The sequence below is a fragment of the Diceros bicornis genome, chromosome 2 (assembly GCF_020826845.1).
Source record: "Diceros bicornis minor isolate mBicDic1 chromosome 2, mDicBic1.mat.cur, whole genome shotgun sequence".
NCBI lineage: Eukaryota > Metazoa > Chordata > Mammalia > Perissodactyla > Rhinocerotidae > Diceros > Diceros bicornis.
Window position 1 is genome coordinate 65,059,169 of NC_080741.1, and position 21,949 is coordinate 65,081,117.

The 21,949-nt window shown below is 43.8% G+C and overlaps 1 protein-coding gene across 4 annotated transcripts in view; it reads right to left on the reverse strand.

The window, feature by feature from the left end:
* Positions 1-10,220, reverse strand: part of MAGI1 (membrane associated guanylate kinase, WW and PDZ domain containing 1) — a 630,558-nt gene extending 620,338 nt beyond the window's left edge. For all 4 annotated transcript variants that reach the window (XM_058562542.1, XM_058562531.1, XM_058562564.1 and 1 more), the window contains exon 1: positions 9,896-10,220. In XM_058562542.1, coding sequence (XP_058418525.1) covers positions 9,896-10,208 — 313 coding nt within the window. In that variant the 5' untranslated portion in view covers positions 10,209-10,220. The remainder of the gene's footprint in view (positions 1-9,895) is intronic.
* Between the last annotated feature and the right edge of the window lie 11,729 nt (positions 10,221-21,949).

Consider the following 21,949-nt stretch of genomic DNA (forward strand, 5'->3'; position numbering starts at 1 on the left):
TTTTCTCTACAGTTCAAAATGCTACAACAACTGCCAGACAACCATCTGAAATCATCACAGAAAAGTCAGACATATGGCTAAGTATATTTAATATGCCTTAAAAATAAGCCGCGGATTTTCTAGCCAACAAGATCTTAGGCAAGAATTTTTTTTTATTTAGTTAAAAGTTAATGCCAACTCGTTACCCTCAAAAGAATTCAACAGATATTTCTTGAGCACCTACAGAGGGCAGAGATGACAAAGACATAAAACAGGAATGCTGCCTTCAAGAATTCACAAAACACAATCCAGGACGGGAGACAGACAGGCGAATCTAGAATTACAAGACACTATTGTGACTCTTGAAATCATGATGTGCGTGGGACAAAAAAGAGCACAGAGGAGGAAGGGATCAACAGTGTTGGTGAGGGAGACCAGGGAAAACGGAAGGCGGCCAATAAGCAGAATTGTTTGAAAATATGTAGCAGCAGCCCCTGTGTTCTGGCTGATAAACACTTTGGGAATCCATTTTTAGGACTATCTTCAGTGGGGTCACCAGGTATGTTGTGCTGTCTCGGGCAGCAATAGTACAGCCTAAAAGAGGGGCATCCACGTGGACCCTCACAGCAAAAGGACATTAGGGCTTCAGACCATGGAGTCAGTACATTTTCTAGTGTGGAAACCTCAGAACTGAATTTTGGAACCAGGCAGATCTGAGCTTAATCCCACCTGTCAGCCTCCTGGGGGCCAGGATAAATTACTTGACGTCTCCAGCTAATTTTCTCACGGCTAAAATGAGAGTGACATCATCTGCCTACGCAAGACCCTAACCTGGGTCTCAGTGACACGTCAGAAGATCAATAAATAATAGTTATGACTATTAGTTTATCGCTCCTAATCAGATTCCAAGTGTCAACTATGAAGTTATACCTTAGAGCAGGGTTTCACAACCTCAGCCTTATTGCGTTTGGGACTGGATAATTCTCTGTTGTGGGGGCTGTATTGTGCATTGTGGGATGTTTAGCGGCATCCCTGGCCTCTATTCCCTAAATGCCACCACCCCCATCCTGAGTCGTAGCAACCAAAAATGTTTCCAGACATTGCCAAATGACCCTAGGGGGCAAAACCACCCCTGGTTGAGCACTCCTGCTTTAGAGGAATTCCATGATGGGTCTCCATTCCTCAACTGAAAATGATCACGGCTGCCTATGTAGGTATTTCAGTAAGTGGCACTTATGTGCCAAGCAGAGCACTACATGTTTTGCATAATTTTCTCATTAAATCCTCACAACCACCCTACCAGGTAGATATTATTCTCATCTTCAACTGGGAGAAATGCCATTCTGGAAGGCTGACATGCCCATAGTGACACAGCTGGGAAGTGGCAGAGCCTGGATTTGAACCCAACGGGTCTGACTCCAAACTCTTATATCACCAAGCCCCATGGCCTCCCCAGCCATTCCTGATGTGGGAGTCCAGGTGTGTGCCAGGAAGATCAGAGGACCTCAGAGTCCAGTTCTCAAGAATCATCCTTGCTAGTACTGGCCTGCCTGGGACCCCCAATAAATAGAGAAAGGACTTGTCCTCCCTCTACGCCCTACAGCAACCTGGGACCTGATGATGACAGTCATTAGAAACAATTCATCACCAGTGACAATGTGGGAAAAGTTCAGGCGGCTCAGATCTCCACCGACACACACACGATGAGTTCTGGAGGTTTCCTTCTTACTTGTCTGTACTAATCCAGTCTCAGCATTTTAAAAAAGTGGCATCTGAATCATGCAGAAAAATGAGGGTTTTTTCTAGACTTGAAAAGCTCTCCAGGGAACTGTGTATCGCGATCTCCATCTCTCATGAGACTCTTCTCTCTGGAGTATTTTCAAAAGTGGAACATCAAACAATAACAGATGCCAACATCTACTGAGCACTCACTATGTGCCAGGCGCTGTGCCATGTGGTTTACTTAAATCTCATCAACCTTGGAAGTAGGTATCATTATTATCTCCATTTTCAGAGGGGGAAATACTGGCACAAAGAGGTGATGTATGTCGCCCTAAGTCACCCAGATAATAAACTGAAAAGCCTGGCTTCTAATCCAGGTCAGCCTGACTCCAAAACCTGGGAATCTACAATACATCAATAAATTGATATTTGTGGATTTTACGAGCAGCACTGCAGTCCTGTTAACATGTATACAGCAATAATTTTGAAACATGGCTCATAATCAGGGCATAATTGCCTTTTAATTGTACCATCATGCCACTGTCCATAAAAGAGCTTCGAGTCTTGTCTCACAATGGCTAAAAGATTTGCCTTATTGTGGAAAACGTAACTACCTCCCATTAAAAGCGCACACAAATGCCTCCTCCGGCAACAATGGTGGGGTTGACACCTTAGCTGGGAGAATATAATTCTCTTACATAACTCAGTCTCACAACACTGGAGATGGTAATAGAAAAAGTCTATGCACACAGCTGACAGTGCCCAGAACGACCTCTCACAGTCCATTTGAGGGTGAGAGAGTTTGCAAAGTTCCCTGACACACTCAGCCCAGTGCTGCCCTAAGCTGGTAATATGAAGACCAATTGAAACAGGCCAGCAACGCTCATTGTCTTCAAGAATATTCCTAATTCAATCAGCTAAGCTCTATTTAGCCCCAGTCACAGACTGCAATGTTTAAACCTTATCAAGTTTAATGTGATCTATCACAAATTAGTACCTACATTTTCAGAGACTTTCAAATACTGGAATTTTCAGAGCTTAGGAGAGATTTATTCCAGTTCTAACTTGGAGAGTGGACATTCAACAAATACTTGAGCAAGTATTATGCACCAGGCACCGTCCTCGGTACTGGGGATGCCACTGCGAACAGATCAACAACACACCTGCCTCCCAGAGCTTACAGTCTATCTAGAAGGAAAGACAAAATAAGGAACTTACTGATTTTGAAATGATCTACAGACTATGGAGTAAAATAAAGCAGAGACAGGGAAGAGGGAATGACAAGTGGCAGTGGAATTATGGCTTAAATAATGTGGTCAGAGGAGGTGTCACTGAGAAGGTGACATTTGGGAAAGACATGAAGGTCAAGAGGGAGCAAGCCTTCCAGATGTCCAGGTGGGGACTAGCAGGCCACGGATGGGGAGAGAGAAGAAATGTCATGGCCAGATCACGGGGCCCTTGCGAGTCACTGCAACGACTTGGGTTTTCACTCTGAGACAGGGCCTCGAGAAATGACTAAGTAATGGATTACTCCATTCTTTAATTACTTGGCTATAAAAAGAGAAGATTATTATTTAACCATAAAAGACACTGTTCAACTTACATCTTCTAATTTTGCTAGATGCCTTCAGAAAGGCTGACATCAGAACACACTGCACCCTCCAGAGGACACCTGACTATAAAGTAGAAGTCCATATGATAGGTCCCTGACATCCAAGGGGGTTCAGCTGTGAAAACACCAAAACAAATTCATAATTAATGCTATATCAATGCAGACATCCACAGGGGTGCAGGACAGCAAAGCTCCAGCGTTTACTAGGGATTTTTCAAGGTTATAGATCTCACATACGAGCTGCATAAAGACAGGCAGGAACGTGGTAACCTACTTTTTTAGGATGTGAACGTCAGCCCTTAACGAATTTGACAGCCTTTATTCTCAGTGTATACAAAATCAGTATATCCTGTTACACATATATACAAACTCAAGGAAGGGACCACTACATCAGAGACCGGTGTTTTGCATTAAATAACCATCGTTTATAAAGCAACATCCTTCACATAAACCCTTGCGGTAAGGAGATGTCAGAACGTTTTCTCTTATAAACCACTTAATTCCCCTTGGTGGATATCATCAATTCTGCCAACCGAAACTAGCTGGGTAATGAACGCCAACAAATGCAGCGGGCCAACTGTATGCCGCTGCATCATAAGGTCAAGTTAATCTGTTTTTAAATAACACAGCCACTGGCAAAAGGTGGCCACGGGAAACAATGGACAAGTTGGGTTGCCTGTCCTTGCCTTATTTTTTGTAAAAGCTGTGGAATGTTCCATAGGGTAACCTAAAAATATCCTTCGGAGAGTGGTCTTTTGGCACCAAGAACAAAAACAGATTGATTTCTCAAAGTGTAAGTTAAGAAAAAAAAAAAAAAAGACAAACACAAAGCACAATTTAAGAGCAAGAGAGGACAAAAGTCAGACTGTTTTCTGTAGCAAAGATCTGATTTGCTGTTGGCTGGGAAAACTGTACACCGGGACAATTCTACAAGAAAACGGAGGTAAAGTGTCATTCTTACGGATGTTGACGTAGAGCAGGGCCCACATCAACACCAAAGTCCCTCATCATCCTGCCTGCTGACCATCTGAAATTTTACTTAAACTCCAGTTAGAGAGTCAACAGGCAGAAATACTCAAATATAATTCATTAAGCCTTGTCGGTCATATATTTATTTATAGCTCGGTATAAATTATTAGACACAGGGAATCAGCTGATTGGAAGATCCGGTGACGAGAAAATGAACATATTAGGACCCTAAATGAGAAGCAGTAAAAGGTGAATAAGGAGAAAGGGGGGAAGACGTTGTAGATGGCCTAGTCTGTATTCATCATCTGAATAAGAAGCGACAGTGGAAAACTGAGTCACACATCCAACAACTTTTCCTGAGCACCTATGATATGCTGGGAACTATTTTAGGCCCTCGGAAATAGAGGGGCGAACAAGTGAGATAAGCTGCTTCTTTTCAGGGACCTTACATTCTAGCGGGAGGGGAGACAGGCAATAAAGAAGAAACAGAAGAAGACAATGTGAAATTGTGACAGGCTATGAAGACAAAACAGGATGAGAGGACGGCACGTGACTCTGGGAGCTCTCTTATATGCGGTCAGTGGTGTGCTGCGGCCAGCCCATACTGGCTCTGGAGAACCGATCACAGGCATCTTTTCCCAACTCCAGTGATGCTACAAATCAGGGTCTCCCCTCTATCAGAGCTGGTTAAGCGTTTAGCAGCACACCACTGGATGCGGAGCTCAAAGAAGGTCTCTCTGAAGAGACACTGAGAAGAGGAGTCAATCTTGTGACCATCTAGGGGGCAAGAAAAATCAAGCCCAGAGACCCTGAAGCAGAATTCACAGAAAAACAAGACAAGGCACTGTGTTCTAAAATGAGAGCAGAATTATTTTGTTCCAGAGCTGTTATAATATATCCTAATTGGTCAAAATACACAACATCAAAACAAAACACAAAAGGGCACAAAGAACTATATTCAATTGTATGTGGTCATAATTCCCTCATTACCGTGAGGGGAATGGTCTGGTGGCGGTGTTGTGGTTTTTAAATTGCATCTTATTTATGGTCTCCATTCTGTCTATAAAAAAGTGGAGGGATAGTTTCAGTTCCTGGGTAATTTGCAAAACCACAAAAATCACCTACAAAAATATGTAGGCATGACCTATAATATGACCAGTTTGGGAAACTACAATCACACCACTTTAAACTTTTGGAGTCTGGGTTATTCATGGAATCGCAGCATTTTACGAGTGCAAAAGACCTGAAGGGGCAAACCCATTTATTTTCAGCATGAAGAAACTTAGGCCCAAAGAGAGTGACTTGCCGGAGATGACAGCATTAGCTGGTAGAGCTTGTTCTGGAACCCAGGTCACCTGCCTCATTTGATGTCAGCTTCTCAACATCAGTCTATACCCTAGGGCAGTGGTTCTCACAATGAACATGCATCAGAATCACCTGAGGGCTTGTTAAAAACACCCCTCAGGCTCCACCCGCTGAGTTTCAGAATCCAGTAGGGCTGGGAATCTGCATGTCTAAGCAGTTCCCCGGTGAGGCTAACGCTACCAGTCTGGGGACCCTACTTTGAGACCCACTGACCCAGGAATTAGGAGCATGAGTTTTGGAATCCAACATACCTGAGTTCCAGCTCTACTTCTGCTACTTGTATGACCCTTGGAAAAGCCACTCAAATTCTCTGGGCCTCAGTTTCTGATATCCGAGTCCAGTCGTGAGGAATAGAGAACAAAAAGCCCATGAAGCACTAGTCATCCAAGGGCCTGGCACATTCTAAAGCAAGCGCTTAATAAATACTAGCTACATCCTAGAGCAAAGTTTCCTTAATTATTCTTTTTCTTTTTCCACATACACTAGAATGGCTAAAATTCAAAAGATAGACAAGATCGAAGATTGGCAAAGATGTAGAGCAATTGGAACATTATAGCAGCTTTATTCATAATAGCCAAAAATGATAAACAGTCCAAACGTCCACTGACCAGCAAAAATAGAAACAAACTGGTATATGTAGACAATGGAGTGCTACTCAAGAATAAAAAAGAACAACGATACACATAGCAATATGAAATCTCCAAAATACTTTTTTTTTTTTTTAATTTTATTTATTTTTTCCCCCAAAGCCCCACTAGATAGTTGTATGTCATAGCTGCACCTCCTTCCAGTTGCTGTATGTGGGACGCGGCCTCAGCGTGGCCGGAGAAGCAGTGCGTCGGTGCGCGCCCGGGATCCGAACCCGGGCCGCCAGCAGCGGAGCACACGCACTTAACCGCTAAGCCACGGGGCCGGCCCCAAAATACTTTGTTGAGTGAAAAAAGCCAGACACAAAGGAGTACATACTGTATTATTTCATTTACATGAATTTCAGTAATAGACAAAACTAATGCATGGTGAAAGAAATCAAACAGCCTTTGCCTCTGGAGGAGGTGGGGGGAACTGACCAGAAAAGGACATCAGGGAAATTTCTGGGGTATGGAAATGTTCTACACTTTGATTTAGGTGAAGATAACAGGAGCATATGCATTTATCAAAATGCATCAAACTATATACTTAAGATCTGTGCATTTTACTATAGGTAGATATATACTTATAAAGTATACATAAGCTTTACTATATATACAAAATAACATATATGTATATGTAAATCTTTTTGGCACTTTGTGACAAAAAACTGTCTTCTCCATTTAAAATGAACCCATTCCAACCTGGTAGATCCATCTAGCTTGATTCCTTCACAATCCAGTCTTGCTTCATATAATACCATTTGCTACAGACTATTTTGGTCTGTGCATCTTTGCAGAGAGCTGCCACGAAATAGAAACAGCAGAATTTTCTCCCACAAGAAGACCGTGACATTTCCATACAGACAACACCCAGCGTGACCCATGTCCCTGGGAGTGGCTAGCTCAGGGTGCAGACAACACAAAAGTAACATTTTCCTCTACCATGTACCAAGTATGAGCCTAGCTAATATGATTAAAATTAAGACACTAATGAAGACACAGGAAGATCAATTCTGTCGTATACTTTAAATCACATTCTCGATATGAAAGAGGGAACAGACGACTGGTGACATGCTTTCTAGTGCCATCTTTCTTTAATAAAGACGTCAGAAGAGCCAACAATTTTAGGTTAATTATTACATGAAACAGTAGCTTTCACACTGTAGTGGATTCCAGGCCATTCAAGTGTCCCCATCCACATCTTTATTCTACCCTATTACAAGGAGAACAAGTAGATTTACACACACACACACACACACACACACACCCCTGCTATGAACACTCCTGTGAAGCACAGAGAATAGTTCTGGGTGAAGGGAGGTTACACTTGGAGACAGCACAGTTTCCCTCTAACCCAGAGGTGTCCAATTCCAAACACACCTGATCATGTGACCAACCTTCCTAAGTTCCATGATGAGGCAGCCCTGGGACAACGCCTCCCTGATCTTTGATAACTGGTGGAAAGAGGAGGATCAGCCACATTCAGCTTCATGCCCACTGAAAACAAGTCCCCATACAGGACCCATTAGACACCAGTAGACTCCCCACTAGATGAGCAGGTACCCCTGCTGTCCTTCCTCCAGCCCTTTCTCCAAAATGCCCCTGAACTGGGAACCGTAGCTGCTCCCATCAAATGCTTTGACACAGTATTTTCTCTACAGTTCTATCAAGTCCTAATAATCCAGGTACTGGCATTAAATTCATAATGCAGGTTCCTGACAATAAAGCTACACTTAGAAATAAATAACTGCTCAAATTCAGTTTAAACATAACAATAATAGCTCATCTTTATTGAGCATTTACCATGTGCCAGGCTCTGTTCTGCACTTTCCACTTATTAGCTTATGTATTATCCACGGAAGAGGCAGTTTACAGATGAGGACACATTCTCAGGTGAGTCAAGGTGTTGGACCTCAAGCAAAGCCTGGGGAGATGTGCAGTGAATGAGGCACAGCCTCTCCCTTCAATGAGCCTACCACCTTGGATGGAAATGAGGGAAGGGACCTAACTCACAGTTCAGAGCAAGTAAAAAACTACAAGGTACACACTAGGGGAGCCCAGAGGAGGAAGGCGTGTTCATTGTGGCAGGATGCTGGAGGGCTTCTTGGAGGAGGTGTCCAAGTGGAAGATGAAGACATAAATGGAAAGAGTTTTCCATAACTGTCAGCTCCTCAGCTCCCAAACCTACTAAAAGGCCCAATTCTCCCTGCCCCCTCCTCCGCTGCATCTGGAACAGGCCTGTTTCCAGGAGGACCAGACCAGCTCAGCTCAGCTCAGCTCAGCCCAGCCCAGCCCAGCCCTCCTGTCCTTTGACACATTCCTCTAGCTGCTACTGCCCTTCCAGGCCTGCAGGCACACATGGGAACTTTTCACCACGCTCAACTTGGCCACCTCCTCTGGTGCTTTCAACTTGGCCACCTCCTCTGGTGCTTTCATGCGGGCGAAGATGCATCATAACGCTTGGTCCTACAAGTGATCCCTTTAATGGAATCGAATCCTTCTCTGTTGGACTGACATAGAAACAGCCACTTGCCTGCACCAAACTGAGATATAAGGGACTCTCCACCACCAGCAGCCACCATAGAGGTCATCACTCCTCTACAAGCTTCAGAGAGAGAAATTAGCTTCCACTCCCTCCTCACGAGTCAGCCCCTCCAATCCCCCAGGGTCATCCCCCTACCTCCACCTCCTCAGTGCTTAAGGCTCTGCAGCAAGGGCTCAAACCCTCACTTTTGGTATCTGTGTGACCTTGGGCAAGCAACTTAACTAACGCCAGTCCCAGTTTCCTTATCTGTAATATGGGGTTTATAAGAACAACTCACTCTCAGAACTGTGAATCAGAACAAGGGAGTGCAAGCAAAGCATTTGACACAGAGCCTGGCACGCAGGAAGCTAACAGTGAATAGCAGCTACCATTATCATCATCAATGATGGTGGTGGTGATGGTGGTGGCAGCACAAACTTGGGCTTGATTTGCGCTAAGAAATACCCCCTCTCACCGCCCCCCACGCCCGGGGCTGGGCCACACGGTGGAGACACATGCGTCATCTGGCTGTAAGGTGAATGCAGGATCTTCAGGCCGCGGGCTTAGGAACCGCCAGGCAGTCAGGCCCCAACCCACCTGGAGGGGTGCAGGGTGAAGCCGATTTTCTGATGGAGGTTCAATAACTCAAGACCCTCTCCTCGTTCATACCCATTGTCCAGGTCTGGAAACAGACAAGTGGCAAAAGCACGCAGCAGTTTCCCCTGGCTGCATCACTCCCTCAAGGAGCCCAGAAAGCGTCCACCTCTGCCCCTGCCTCAGTTCCCCCACTCTCCAGGCGCAGGCGAAGCTGCGCTGCACTTGGTGGCTGAGATAACAGGTTGGCAAACCAGGGCTGGGAAACATCTCCCGCTTCCCTGCGCAAACCCAACCCCCTCTTCCCAACGCAGGTGGGCAAACAACCCACAACCTCCCAACAACTCTGCGTATTTCACCACGACAGGGCGCACGGCCTCAACTTCCCCCCTTCGCCCCGCTCGGAGGAGGAAAGCGCGAAATCGAGATGGTGGGGGGAGCGCACTCCGAAGACCGCTCCCCTTTTCTGGGGACGCCTCCCAGACACGCGTCCCGTCCTACCTTGTCTGACGGCTTTGAAGGTGACGGCCTCCTTGCAGCTGTCGATGACTCCCAGCACGTCATAGCGGGGCAAGCCGGACACCCGGATCCCCTGCACCTCCAGAAGCAGCTCCCCCTCGCCCAGTCTCGGGCCCTCGCCGCCGCCGGGGAGCCCCGCCACTTCGGCCGCCGCCACCGCTCCGACATACGGAAACTCCCCGTTCTCCGCGCCCCCCAGCACCGTCACCCCCAGCTCGCCCTGGGGTCCCCGCTTCACGGTGCATTCGTGAACCTTGCTAGTCCAGTGGTTCTTCTTCTGGATCACTTTCGACATGATGAGTTACACCCCTCCTTCCCCCCCCAAAAAATAATGAGAGACAGGTGCCCCCCACAGCACAAGCCCCCAAGCCTCCGCTGGTTCATGGGAGAGGCATCTCCCCTCAAGTAACGCAACGGGAGAGAGAAACTTGGCAGCCCCGCTCCCCTGCACACACTCGCGCACTCAAGCCATCATAAAACAAACTTTCTGGGCTTCCCCGCGAGCCCTGCACAAGCGCCCGCGAGCTTTGTCTGCATTCCGGCGCCTCTAGGTCCACGTTCCGGCGCCCGACCGTGCTCTCCCGATCAGAGTCCACTCTGCGCCGCTCGGGTTATTTTTTTTCCTTCCTTCCTTTCTTTCTTGCCTCTTAGAAACGCGGTGTCGCCTGTTCGCCTCCCGCCTGGCTCGCCTTTCCTCGTTGGCGGGCTGTTCCTGAGGGTGAGGGAAGCCCTTCCAGCCAGTTGCTGGGAGCCCTGGAGACGCGGTTGCGGAGCGGGGGTGGAGGGGAACAGGAGGGAAGCGCCTGCGGCCCCTTTAAGCAGATACAAAGGCTCGGCTTGTTTTGTTACAGTTCATTCTATTCCGCGCCGCCGAGCGCAGCGGCCGGCAAGAGGAGACGCGCGCGCATGCGCCCCGCGGCCGCCTGCCGGCCGGCCCGCCCCGCCCCGCCTTCCCAGTGGAAGAGATTCCAATGTGCTTCCCATTGGGTCCTAAAACCGACCCTCAGAAGACGGCAACTTACTGCTTTTCTTACACCTCTTTTATTCCTCCTGCTGCTTATCTTTCAGTGTCCTAGACTCAAGAAATCCCTTTGGGGCTAGGGGGACGCGCACGTGTTTTACTCCAACTGTTTGCAACTTTTGATATATGGGCAATCTGGCTTTGGCATTTTAAAACCATTTCAAACAGGTGGGGGTTGGGGAGGCTCGCACACTCACCCTCGCGCTCACACTCACGCACACACGCACGCGCTCACGCCGGCCTAAGCCTCCTAACCGCCCTCGGCCAGTGGCTGGCCACGCTGTCGGTCACCCAGCCCGGCTTGTCCGCCGCCGCCCGCCACATTTCCCTCTGATACCCCTGAGCCTGATCCGGAGGCGCGCGTCTGCTCCCCGCCTGCTCTGCGTCCGCGGGTTCCGGTCCTGGAGCGGCGTCAGCCAGTGTCTCTACGACCCTGGGGGATGGGGGCGGTGGGGGCCCCCTGGACCCCCTAACTGGGATCCCTGTTAGCGTCACACACTCCCACACACACATACCCGCACCCTTAAACTTTGGGGCGAACTTTTTAGGACCCACGGAAAACGATAGGCGAGGGAAAGAAGCCAAAAGACTAGAAGGGGATCGGGTCTTCCACCCAAAAGGGGGTCTAGCTTTTTAACTGCCCTTCCAGCAAAGACTTCTGGAGCCAGTCATCTGTCCCGGGCTCAAGTTCCTGGCTGAGCCAGGAAGCCTTCGGACCCGCCGAGGCCGGGAGATAAGGCTCACCCCCGGGTCTGGGATCTGCACTCGGTGGGGCGTGGGCGCAGCAGCCACCTCTCGGAATTCGCAGCCCGGGGGTGGGTGTAGAGAGAGCCTTCACCTCTGGCGCCGGCCTGGGGCGGGGGTAGAGCCAGCATCTGTCCCGGCGAGGTTGCAGAACGAACTTGGGGGCTGCGGACCTAAAAAAGAGCCTGCACCAGGAAGGCTGCCCACCCCAGATACTCCCCAAATCGGCCTGGGCGGTAGAGTCTCCCGAGCAATTTCTCTTTCTTAGTGATTTATAACTTGTTTGTTCATCTTTGGTCACAGGAGAGATTCCAAGTGCTAAATAAGGGAGGTACGTGGAAGGGATTCAGAAGCGATGGGATGCCGCAGCAGTGGGGGGTGAGAGCTGGGGTTTGCGGTTTGGGTTCCCATTGGTCCACTCTCTGTGTGACCTTGAGCAAGCTCTGTGACCCCTCAGAGCCTCCATTACTCTCCTGTTTTGTGAGTATAACAATACCTCACAAGGTTCTTGGGAGTATTGCATGCGACAACACTTGTAAAGTGCCCAGCTTGTAAAATGAATCCTTGTAAAGTGGCATATAACTTACATTATTATTAGCAGTAGTATTTAGAAAGAGAATTAGGAAATCATTTGGAGTTTCAAGTTAGATGATGATAATTATAATTCATCCCCACCTTTCTAAAGATTAAAATATGTAGGCGTACATTTAAATATTTTTAAAGCACTGTAGGGTGCTAGTCTAAGCTAATAAAAATAAGTGAAGAATGTTGATGCTTCTCTCTTGGGATGTCCTTGTAGTATTTGTGAAAGAAGGAAGTAGCCAATTTTCCTTGGCTCTTCTTGGTGAGGGAAACTTCATCTCCAGCCTCTTTTCTCAGAAGCAATCAGTTTGTCTCAAACTTGACTGGATCAAAATGAGTGGGAGCTTCAAAATGTTTATTCCAGAGCCCAAACACAGACCCAGCCAATCAGAATCTCAGAGATAGGCTCTATCATCTGTACCTTTAAAGTTCCCCTTAAGTGGTGCTGGTACCACAGGTCTAGCATCCTGATTGTTGAGCATTTTTTGTATCACATACTCTTTTGGAGATGGAGAATAAGCTTGTGGTCCACATCTTCCTGTAGAACGTAAGCTCCATGAGGGCAGGGAAATTTGGCAGTTTGGTTTACTGATGTATTCCCAGTTCCTAGAACAGTGTCTGGTACCTAGTTAATGCTCAAGTATTTGTTGAGTGATCTTCCCACAAAAGTGCGCATTTTTGCATGCCACCTTAGAGGAGAGTCCCAGATTCCCTACAAGTCACTAGTAGGCTTAATCTTGAGCGTTTCCCCACTCTATATTCTAGTAGTCTGATTGCTTGTCAAGAATTCCCCCACCTGCCAAGAATCAGTGGTTCCCTACCTCGCTGCTCAACTCGCACTCCCACCTGGAGGAGTCCAGTGGATGGGTGAGACCAAGTGTTTTGTGATTCCTCCCACTGCAGCAGCACCATCTTCCCTCTCCAGGATTCTAGGTGTCCCTAGAAGAGGACAGAACTTGGAATGTAGCACACTTCAGATTTTAGAGTGCAATAAGCCCAAGAAAAGAAGGGATACCTAAGGGTACAGAGGGCAGGATGGAGAGCAGTATAGAGAGACATACTATAATCCAAGAACATAAAAGAAATAATTGCAACCTCCAAAGCAGCTAAGACTGCCAATTTCCAGACACTCTTGCCCTCACCCTTTCTGTCTACTGTTTCACCTGGTCCAGTTCCTGTGTCCCAGACTGGAAGCAACTTCAGGGCAGAAATCATATCTGTCCCATGCAACTTTTGAATCCTCAGCACCCAAACCCATGCCTTGCGTGGAGTGTGCACCATACATACTTGTTAAATGAATACGTGCATGCATGGATGAAGTGTAATGTTAAATTGTATAATATGTGACCTTTGACACAAAGCCCACTCAGATTTGATGGCTGGAACCCAGGTATTGATAGATTGTTTCCCTGAAAGAGCTCATATTTACCTGGTCTTGAAGTAGATTTTTCTTGAATAGATGTAAAGTGGGATCCTAGTGTTGTGGCTTCTCTCACTTATGCTATGACTTTGGCAATACATTCCAATGAGGAAAATAATGCCATAAAATACCTAACTTTGAGGCTTATCATGCGTGCCAGGGTAGTTATGTGCATTATTTTAATTAATGATCACAACAGCCGTGTGCAGTACATATGACCTTGATTTTACATGAATGATCTTGATTTTATAATTGAGGAAAGTGAAGCTAGGGCAGTAAAGAAACTTGCTCAAGAGCTTGGAAGTGATAACGCTTGGATGTGAACCCAGAATCACGACCCAAAGCCCATGCTCAGAACCATTGTGCTATGTGGGTGTAGGATGTGGCGGTCTGCCATTTAGCATATTTGGGTAACAGCGTGTTTTTGGCTTCTGAATCTGCCACACAGTGTATGCACACTAATTCAGCACCCTCCTGTCTCCCCCCTTGCATCTGAAGGAATACAGTGTTCCACTCTGGAATCCAATCTCCTGTTCCGCATCTGTGGGCTCTGACGATCGAATGATTTACTGGAATGTAAAGAGGATTAATTTGCAAACATTTCTAAAGTGTTTGGAGATCTGTGGGCTGTGGTACAGGTGACGTGCCAAACGTCCTTGTACTGTTATTGCGTAAGCATTTCAACAATGCACTCTTAATAAACACAGTAGGTTCAGATGAGAAGTAAACCATAACATGATAAACTCAGCACAAATTAAGATCTTATTTTCCTATAGCTCGTTCCACTAAAGGGAAGAAAAAAACAAAAGCCACAAATATAAAATGTGCATTTCTTCTCTTTCTCCCAAATACATTTCTTCCTGAAGCTTTCCAGTTGTGATTAAAGAAATTTATCATTGCAGTCTGAAGTGGTATTTTACCTCATTTTTCTGAAAATGTGAGGATGGGAAATAAGTTGGTTATCTAGGAGGAAAAGGAGGACATATAAATTGGTTATCTTTTAATTTCTGAAGAATACCATCAAGAGGCATATATTACAGATGTCAGTATAAATACTTTGTATTCAGTAAGGTAAATTACTCCAAACTGATAACCAACAATTACCAGAACTGAGCAGAAGATCACCTGTGGTGTGGGAATGGGGGACGTTGAAGCCACTAGTTAAGATAGAAGGTAAATGACAGTGAGGACCATTCTTCTAGTCATCTCCCAGAGGCACATTTATGATTCATTTGCTAACTTGTTCTTTTCCTCACAAGAAGGCAGATGGGTGGTTTTCTCTGACCAGAGTATTCCTCCCTTCAGTACTTTTAGCTAGGCAAGAATAAATAAAATGTTAATTCTTGTGATCTTTCAAGACATCACATGTGGACTATTATTTTAATAACCCGGAGATAGAACTCCAGGAAGAGGGTTAAAATCCTGGCTAATGTTCTGTTGCACTTCCAAGAGAAAAAATGAATATTGGTAACTGGAAGATTTGAAATTCGATGTTGGGTCTGAAAAACCATGAGAAATCCTAAAATTTCCCAAATGGTTCAGCTGTATAAAAAGCTAAGTATCTCATATTAGCATCTCATTCTGCATAATTCCATTGAAAATATACCTGATGATATTATTAATTTCCTTGAGAACAGGATATTTGCATTTTCTTGATAACAGACATTTGTATCTCTTTTATTCCATGGCCCACCAACTCTGTGAAAATACAGTAATTCGGACATGGTAGATGCTTAGGTAATACAGGATTTTATTACTGAAGGTATGTGCTCTCTCTACTTCTTCTTCTTCCTTACTGTAATCTTTAACAATTTACTGCACCAAAACAAACTGAATGAAAGAGGAGGAAAATACACGTTGAAACCAAGGGTGGAATGCTTATATTTTTAAAAAATATCCTAGTAATATAAGTTTTTGCAGAACAATTTAAAAAATAGATAAGTAAAAAGGCAGCATTAAATTAAGTCATTCAAAATTCTGTTACCAAGAGATAACCACTTTTTATTTTTTGGTGTATCTCCTCCTGGACTTTGGCCAATACAAATACACACACAGACACACAGTCTACCCTCTTAAGTTCTCTTTATCTCTTTCATTTGGGATTTATAGTTAATTTATGGAATAAGATAATCCTTTTTATCCTTTTTCACTCACCAATATATTATCAATTTCCTATTTGTAAACATAGACCTATATTTATCACTTTCAACGGCATAACAATATTCCATTCTTCGAACGTTCCAAAATGTATTTAACCAATGCCCTATTAGTGATCATTTAGGATTCTGAATGGGACTAAAGTAATTATTTGTATTAGGATGTTTTTGTTACCAATGACAGAAACCCAGTTGAACTGGCTTAAGCAAAAAAACAAATGTATTATCTCATATTTCCAGAGGTGAAACTAGATTTCAGCACAGCTGAATGAAGAGGCTCAAGGGATGCCCTCAGCTTCCTCTCTCTCTATCTGTTGGTTCTGCTTTCCTCTGTTGCCCTCATCCTCTCCTACTACATACAGATTGGCCTTCTCCAGACTGCCAGGAAAGAGCCACAAGCAGCTTACATCATCCAGGTTTAGCAATCCCAGAAGAAAGGAGATTTTCACTAACAGATGGGAAAAGCAATCAGAGAAATTTCAGTCTATATTAAAGCTTTCAGTTTCCATTGCTGCGAGTAGAGGTAAAGTCTGCCTACTTTTCAGTGGCTTTGACAGTAAACACAAGTGAGTCACAAACATCCTCAGCTGCCTGATCAAGCCTGGCAGAGTGTATGGACTTGGGACCAGGCTGGGAAACCTTTCAAGGAAGGTTTCTCTGCAGGATCTTATCATGGTCGCCTTATCTACAGTTAACTAAGAGTTCCAAGCATTAGAATGTAGTAGGAGTTTGATTTCAATCAAACCTGCAGTGGTTGGCCCACATTTTGGCAGATATTTTGAAGATATTCTGAGGCTGGCAACAGTGCAGGATGGAACCCTTTACAAAGGAAACCCGTCAAGTGTTATACTTGTTTAATACAGATGGTTTGTTAAACTACATAACATTGATTTCAAATGTTCTGAAATGAGTCTTAAGTTTCTCTGAAGCTAAACTGAACAAGATTTAATATTCCAAGATGGCGCACAGCCGTTGGTAGATTCTTTTCATTCATTCATTCATTCATTCAACAAATGTTGATTAAAGACTTATTTTGTTAATTCCTCCTAGGTACTCATAGAACTGAAGTAGAAGTCACACTTTTTTTTTTTTTTTTCTGAAGGAAGTTTTACCTCCTGACTTGATACTCAGCCAAGAAAACAGACCAGTTCAATAATATTTTGTAAATTCACTGACAGGGAGCCCAGGGTGATCCTGGAGGACATCTCATTAGGGAGGATTGTAATCTGAAAGCATGGTTTCAGAAGTTAAAGGTGCCATTATTAGGAAAACTTCTTGCCTCCTCCCCCTCTAATTTATTTTAATAGTATTTTAAGAAGTAAAAGACAAAGTCCAGTTTTATGATAACATTAGAGGACTCAAAGGTGTGTTTTATAGAGCCATTCATAGAGTTCTCAGATGACTACAGTTGCCCACAGTGTGGATATGTGGTTCCATAAAGCACAACTCTGTCTTGCCACAAAGCTGATCCAGCAAACACTAGGTGGAGTTTTGGAAACTGACTCAGGATAATGAAGCAATCTGGAATCTGAGCAACCTTACTCCTTGAACTGTGCCATCTTTGGAAAATTGTTCCCCACAAAATCTTGTAACCAGACGAATGAGGACCCAAAAAATGTATTATTCACTTTCCAGATTTAGCACATTCCTAGAATTTTAAACTCATTTTTATGGACTGTTGCCCAGGTAAGGGGGTGCTTAGCCAAACCCAGAGTGGTTACGAGCAACCACCCTGAGGGAGTCAGCACCCAAATTTGGAGTCGTTGTATCCTGAACATTTCTAACATTCCTAGCTGAGAAATTCAGCATGCCTGACTTTGGGTACCCCAAGGATTTTACATGCAGCAGAGAACTGCTGAATTGAGCTAAGTGGTAGAAGACACTGCAGTTTTAATTATTAAGTTAGCCTTCTGCTTTAGTGAGTGCACAAGCTGGCATATGCTTGGGAATGTTTCTGCTTCCAAACTCACAGCATCTGCATTTTTCAGATGTTTGACCTTGATCTTGTGACCTTTCCCCTAGAATCTTGAGAGTGCTGGAAACACTCACAGCTGAGTGATGGGAGCAAAAACCAGAGAGATAGTAATTCTTATTTTCTTTTCTTTTTTCCAGTTAAATCCTAAGTTAACTTGTTTTAGACTAGACTCTAGTTATTAATTTTATTTTAACACATCATCTCAGTATGACTTTACTTTTCGAATTGACACCAACGTAGCCTAAAACTATTAAAGCTATGCGATCTACTTGCTAAGGCAAGCTAATGTTTCCTGATACTGCTCTCCAGATAGCTGAGACTCTTCTCTAGGTTAGTGTTTTCAAACTTTTTTGATCACTGTTCAGAATTAGAAGTGAACTTTGTTTCACTATCCAGCACACACACACACATATACACATATGATTGAAACACAAGATTCATGAAACCACATTTATTCTTTCTGTGTATGATGCTCTATTCCAGGTGTTATGGCCTGCAGCCAAATCTATTCCTTAACCTTTCTCTGTATGACCAACAAGCTGAGAACGGCTTTACATTTTTAAGTGGTTGAAAAATCAAAAGAAGAATGACATTTATATTGAGACATATTTACAATATGTCATGCACTGTTCTAAATCTTTGCATTTATTATCTCATTACATATTTACAATAATTTGTCCTTGTCTTAATCAAAATCATGACCATAATAGAAATTGTGGTTAGCATTTTTTGTGAGGGCTCATTGTGCCTAGAGCTTTGGTAAATGCTTTAGATGATGCATTTATTTAATCATCTCTACTCTATGAGGCAGAGAGTGTTACTATTTCCATTTTAGAGACAAGAAACAGAGCCTTGACAGGACCATGTAACTTGCACAGGGTCACACACCTAGGAAGTAGCAGCTGGGATTTGATACTAGGTTTCTCTGCTTCCAGACCTATGATTTTGACTACTACTCACCTTTGCAGCTTCTCGCCCAGAACTTGACACATAGCATGGGCCCAATGTGTATTTGATGTGTGCATGAATGAAGGACACAGAGATAGAATGATGATCTCTCATGGATCCTGTCCAAACATGGGAACATAGACAGCTTAGGTGGTTGCTCGGTGCTTTAAAAAGCAAAGAAACACAGTAAATGTCTCATTTATTGAGTGCAAAACATTGCATGTAAATGATTTCAATATGTTTTCTTATTTGATCCTCATAATGCCAGTATGAGGTAGATGCTATCCCTATTTTACAGAAGAAGTGACTGAGGTTCAAAGAGGTTAAGTACCTTGCCTAAGAAGACACCACAAGTATTCAGATCTGTGTGACTAAGACCATGATCTTAATCACTGTGCTATGGACCTCCATTTATTCACTTCTAATGTCACTGTAATACTGTCTACCCCGTGGTTTTGTAGGCATAATAAACAATATATCAGAGCCTTCATTAATAACTGTAATGTTTTCCAATGACATATTTCTCTATCAAACAGTTCAAAACCCAAGGTAAAAGAAGTAGAGGAGACATAGAGATGACTTCTGGTACATTTGATATAGAGATTGTGTTATTAAAATATTGTTTTATAATCTTTGCTAATTTTATGTACATCTAAAATTAAAAGTTTATTTTTAAAAACACTCTGAAACACATGAAAAGATGTTTAACATCATTATCATTAGAGAAATACAAATCAAAACCACAATGAGATACCACTATATACCCACTAGCATGGGTATAATTTTTTCTTAATGGAAAATAACAAATGTTGATGCAGATGTGAAGAAATTTGAACCCTTATACATTACTGGTGGGAAAGTAAAATGACACAGACACTGTGGAAAACAGTTTGTTGGCTCCTCAATAAGTTAAACGTAGAGTTACTACACGAACCAGCAATTTCACTTGTATGTATATGTACCCAAGTTGATAACAGGTGTACAAACAAAAAATTGTGTGTGAATGTTCATAGCAGCAATATTCACAATAGCCAAAGGTAGAAACGACCCAAATGTCCATCAACAGATGAATGTATAAACAAAATTGTGATTATCCATACAATGGAATATTATTCAGCTATAAAAAGGAATGAAGTACTGGTATATGCTATAACATGGAAGAACCTTGAAAACATGATGTTAAGTGAAAGAAGTCAAATACAAAAGACCACATAGTGTAGGTTCCCATTCATATGAAATGTCCAGAATAGGCAAATCCCTAGAGACAGGAAATAAATTAGTGGTTACCTGGAGCTGTGGGGCAGAGGGGAGGGAAGTGCTGATTAATGGTTATAAGATTTCCTTTTAGGGTGATGAAAACATTCTTGAACTAAGTAGCAGTGATGGTTGCACAACATTGTGAATGTACTAAATGCCGCTGAATTGTATACTTTAAAATGGCCACAGTGGTGAACTTTATGTTATATGAATTTTACCTAAATTAAAAAAAAACACTCTGACACCATTAAAAATTGTGATATACTAAAATAATATAGAATGTGCTGGGGTATGCAATATAACTTACAAATGAAAAAATTTAAATTTTACGTGAAGCACCAGTGCTCAGGACAGCATCTTGGTTAGGAGCATGGACTTCCATAACTGTGAGCCCTGCGCTGTCACGTGAGGGCTAGATGTCCTCAGGCAAGTTTTATAACCTGTCTGAGACTCACTGTCCTCATTCATAAACTGTGTATTATTGCTGTTAGTTATAATGAAATACTTTTTACATAGTTGTCACTTAGCCTAACAATGATGATGATAATGATTAATATATACCTCATACTTTTTTCCTTTGTACGTGAACTGAGTGTTGCTAATCTTCCTAGTGATCATTACATTAAAAGCAAAGTGATCTGGGTTTAGGGAGATAATCATATTTTTATCTCCATATGTGGCTCACAAGAAAAGTATCCTGCGAACAGGTCTTTAAAGTAGTTTACAAAGGAGTATAGCAATCTACTATAACTATTATGTGGGGTTATGTTGAAATTTAGGCTAAATTGCTATTACTAAAATTTCTAGGCTGGTCTCAACCTGTTACCAAGTAAGAACAGTTATGGAATCTAGGAGTTGATAGGAAAGACTTTATTAAGAAAAAAGAGGGGCCCGCCCGGTGGCATAAGCGGTTAAGTGTGCGTGTTCCAGTGCGGTGGCCTGGGGTTTGCCGGTTTGAATCCCAGGTGCGCACTGACGCACTGCTGGTCGAGCCATGCTGTGGCGGCGTCCCATATAAAATGGAGGAAGATGGGCACAGATGTTAGCCCAGGGCCAGTCTTCCTCAGCAAAAAGAGGGAGATTGGCAGATGTTAGCTCAGGGCTGGTCTTCCTCACAAAAAAAAAGAAAACAAAAAAGATACCTACTTCTCCTTCCTTTCCCCTTGAGGATAACTAAGCTGTCACCATGCATATCAAAACTGCTATTTCTTCTTGTATTTGCATATGGCATCCTCCCAGGTAATTTATGGAGCAAATCCTGACACAGCTCCAGAAGAAACCGTATAGCTCCTTTATTATCCTTAGTAACTAAAAGGCCAAAACGTTTAAAGAGGCAGAGAAATTTCATCTCCCAAAAGGTTCAGACACCGGACTCTCTGCTCTATACTGTATGATTCCTCCACCCACACAACTCAGCCTTCCTAAGTAAGAGAATGACACTTCTAGAACCCTGCCCTCTAACCCCTGATCCTTTTCCTCTCTGGCTCTCCGGGGAGTTCAGGAATGCTGGAAAAATAGCTGCAGGGTTGGGCTTCCACTTGGCCAACCCTGATGCTAATTTCTCTATGGGACATTTTCAATCTCCGTTCTTGGCAAGAAACTGCAGGACGACGAAAGCTGCCAGCTGAGTGAATGTATGCGGAAGAGCAGGGGGGTGAGTTGGGTGGATATCTGGGGAGTGAAGCGTTTCACAGAGTTCCTGTGCCTGCTCATACATTCTACTCTTACCAACAACTGTAACCAAGTTTGATTGACATGTGACCTATTGGATTAACAATCAAAATGGCGGAACCGCTCTTTCTTACTTTATATCCCTTATACGACGCCTCCAACTGGGTTAAATGCCTGTATTTGTTTTAGTAGCACCTATACCTCTTCATTCAGGCATTCATTCATTCAAAAATATTTAATGAGTGCCTACTATGTGCCAACA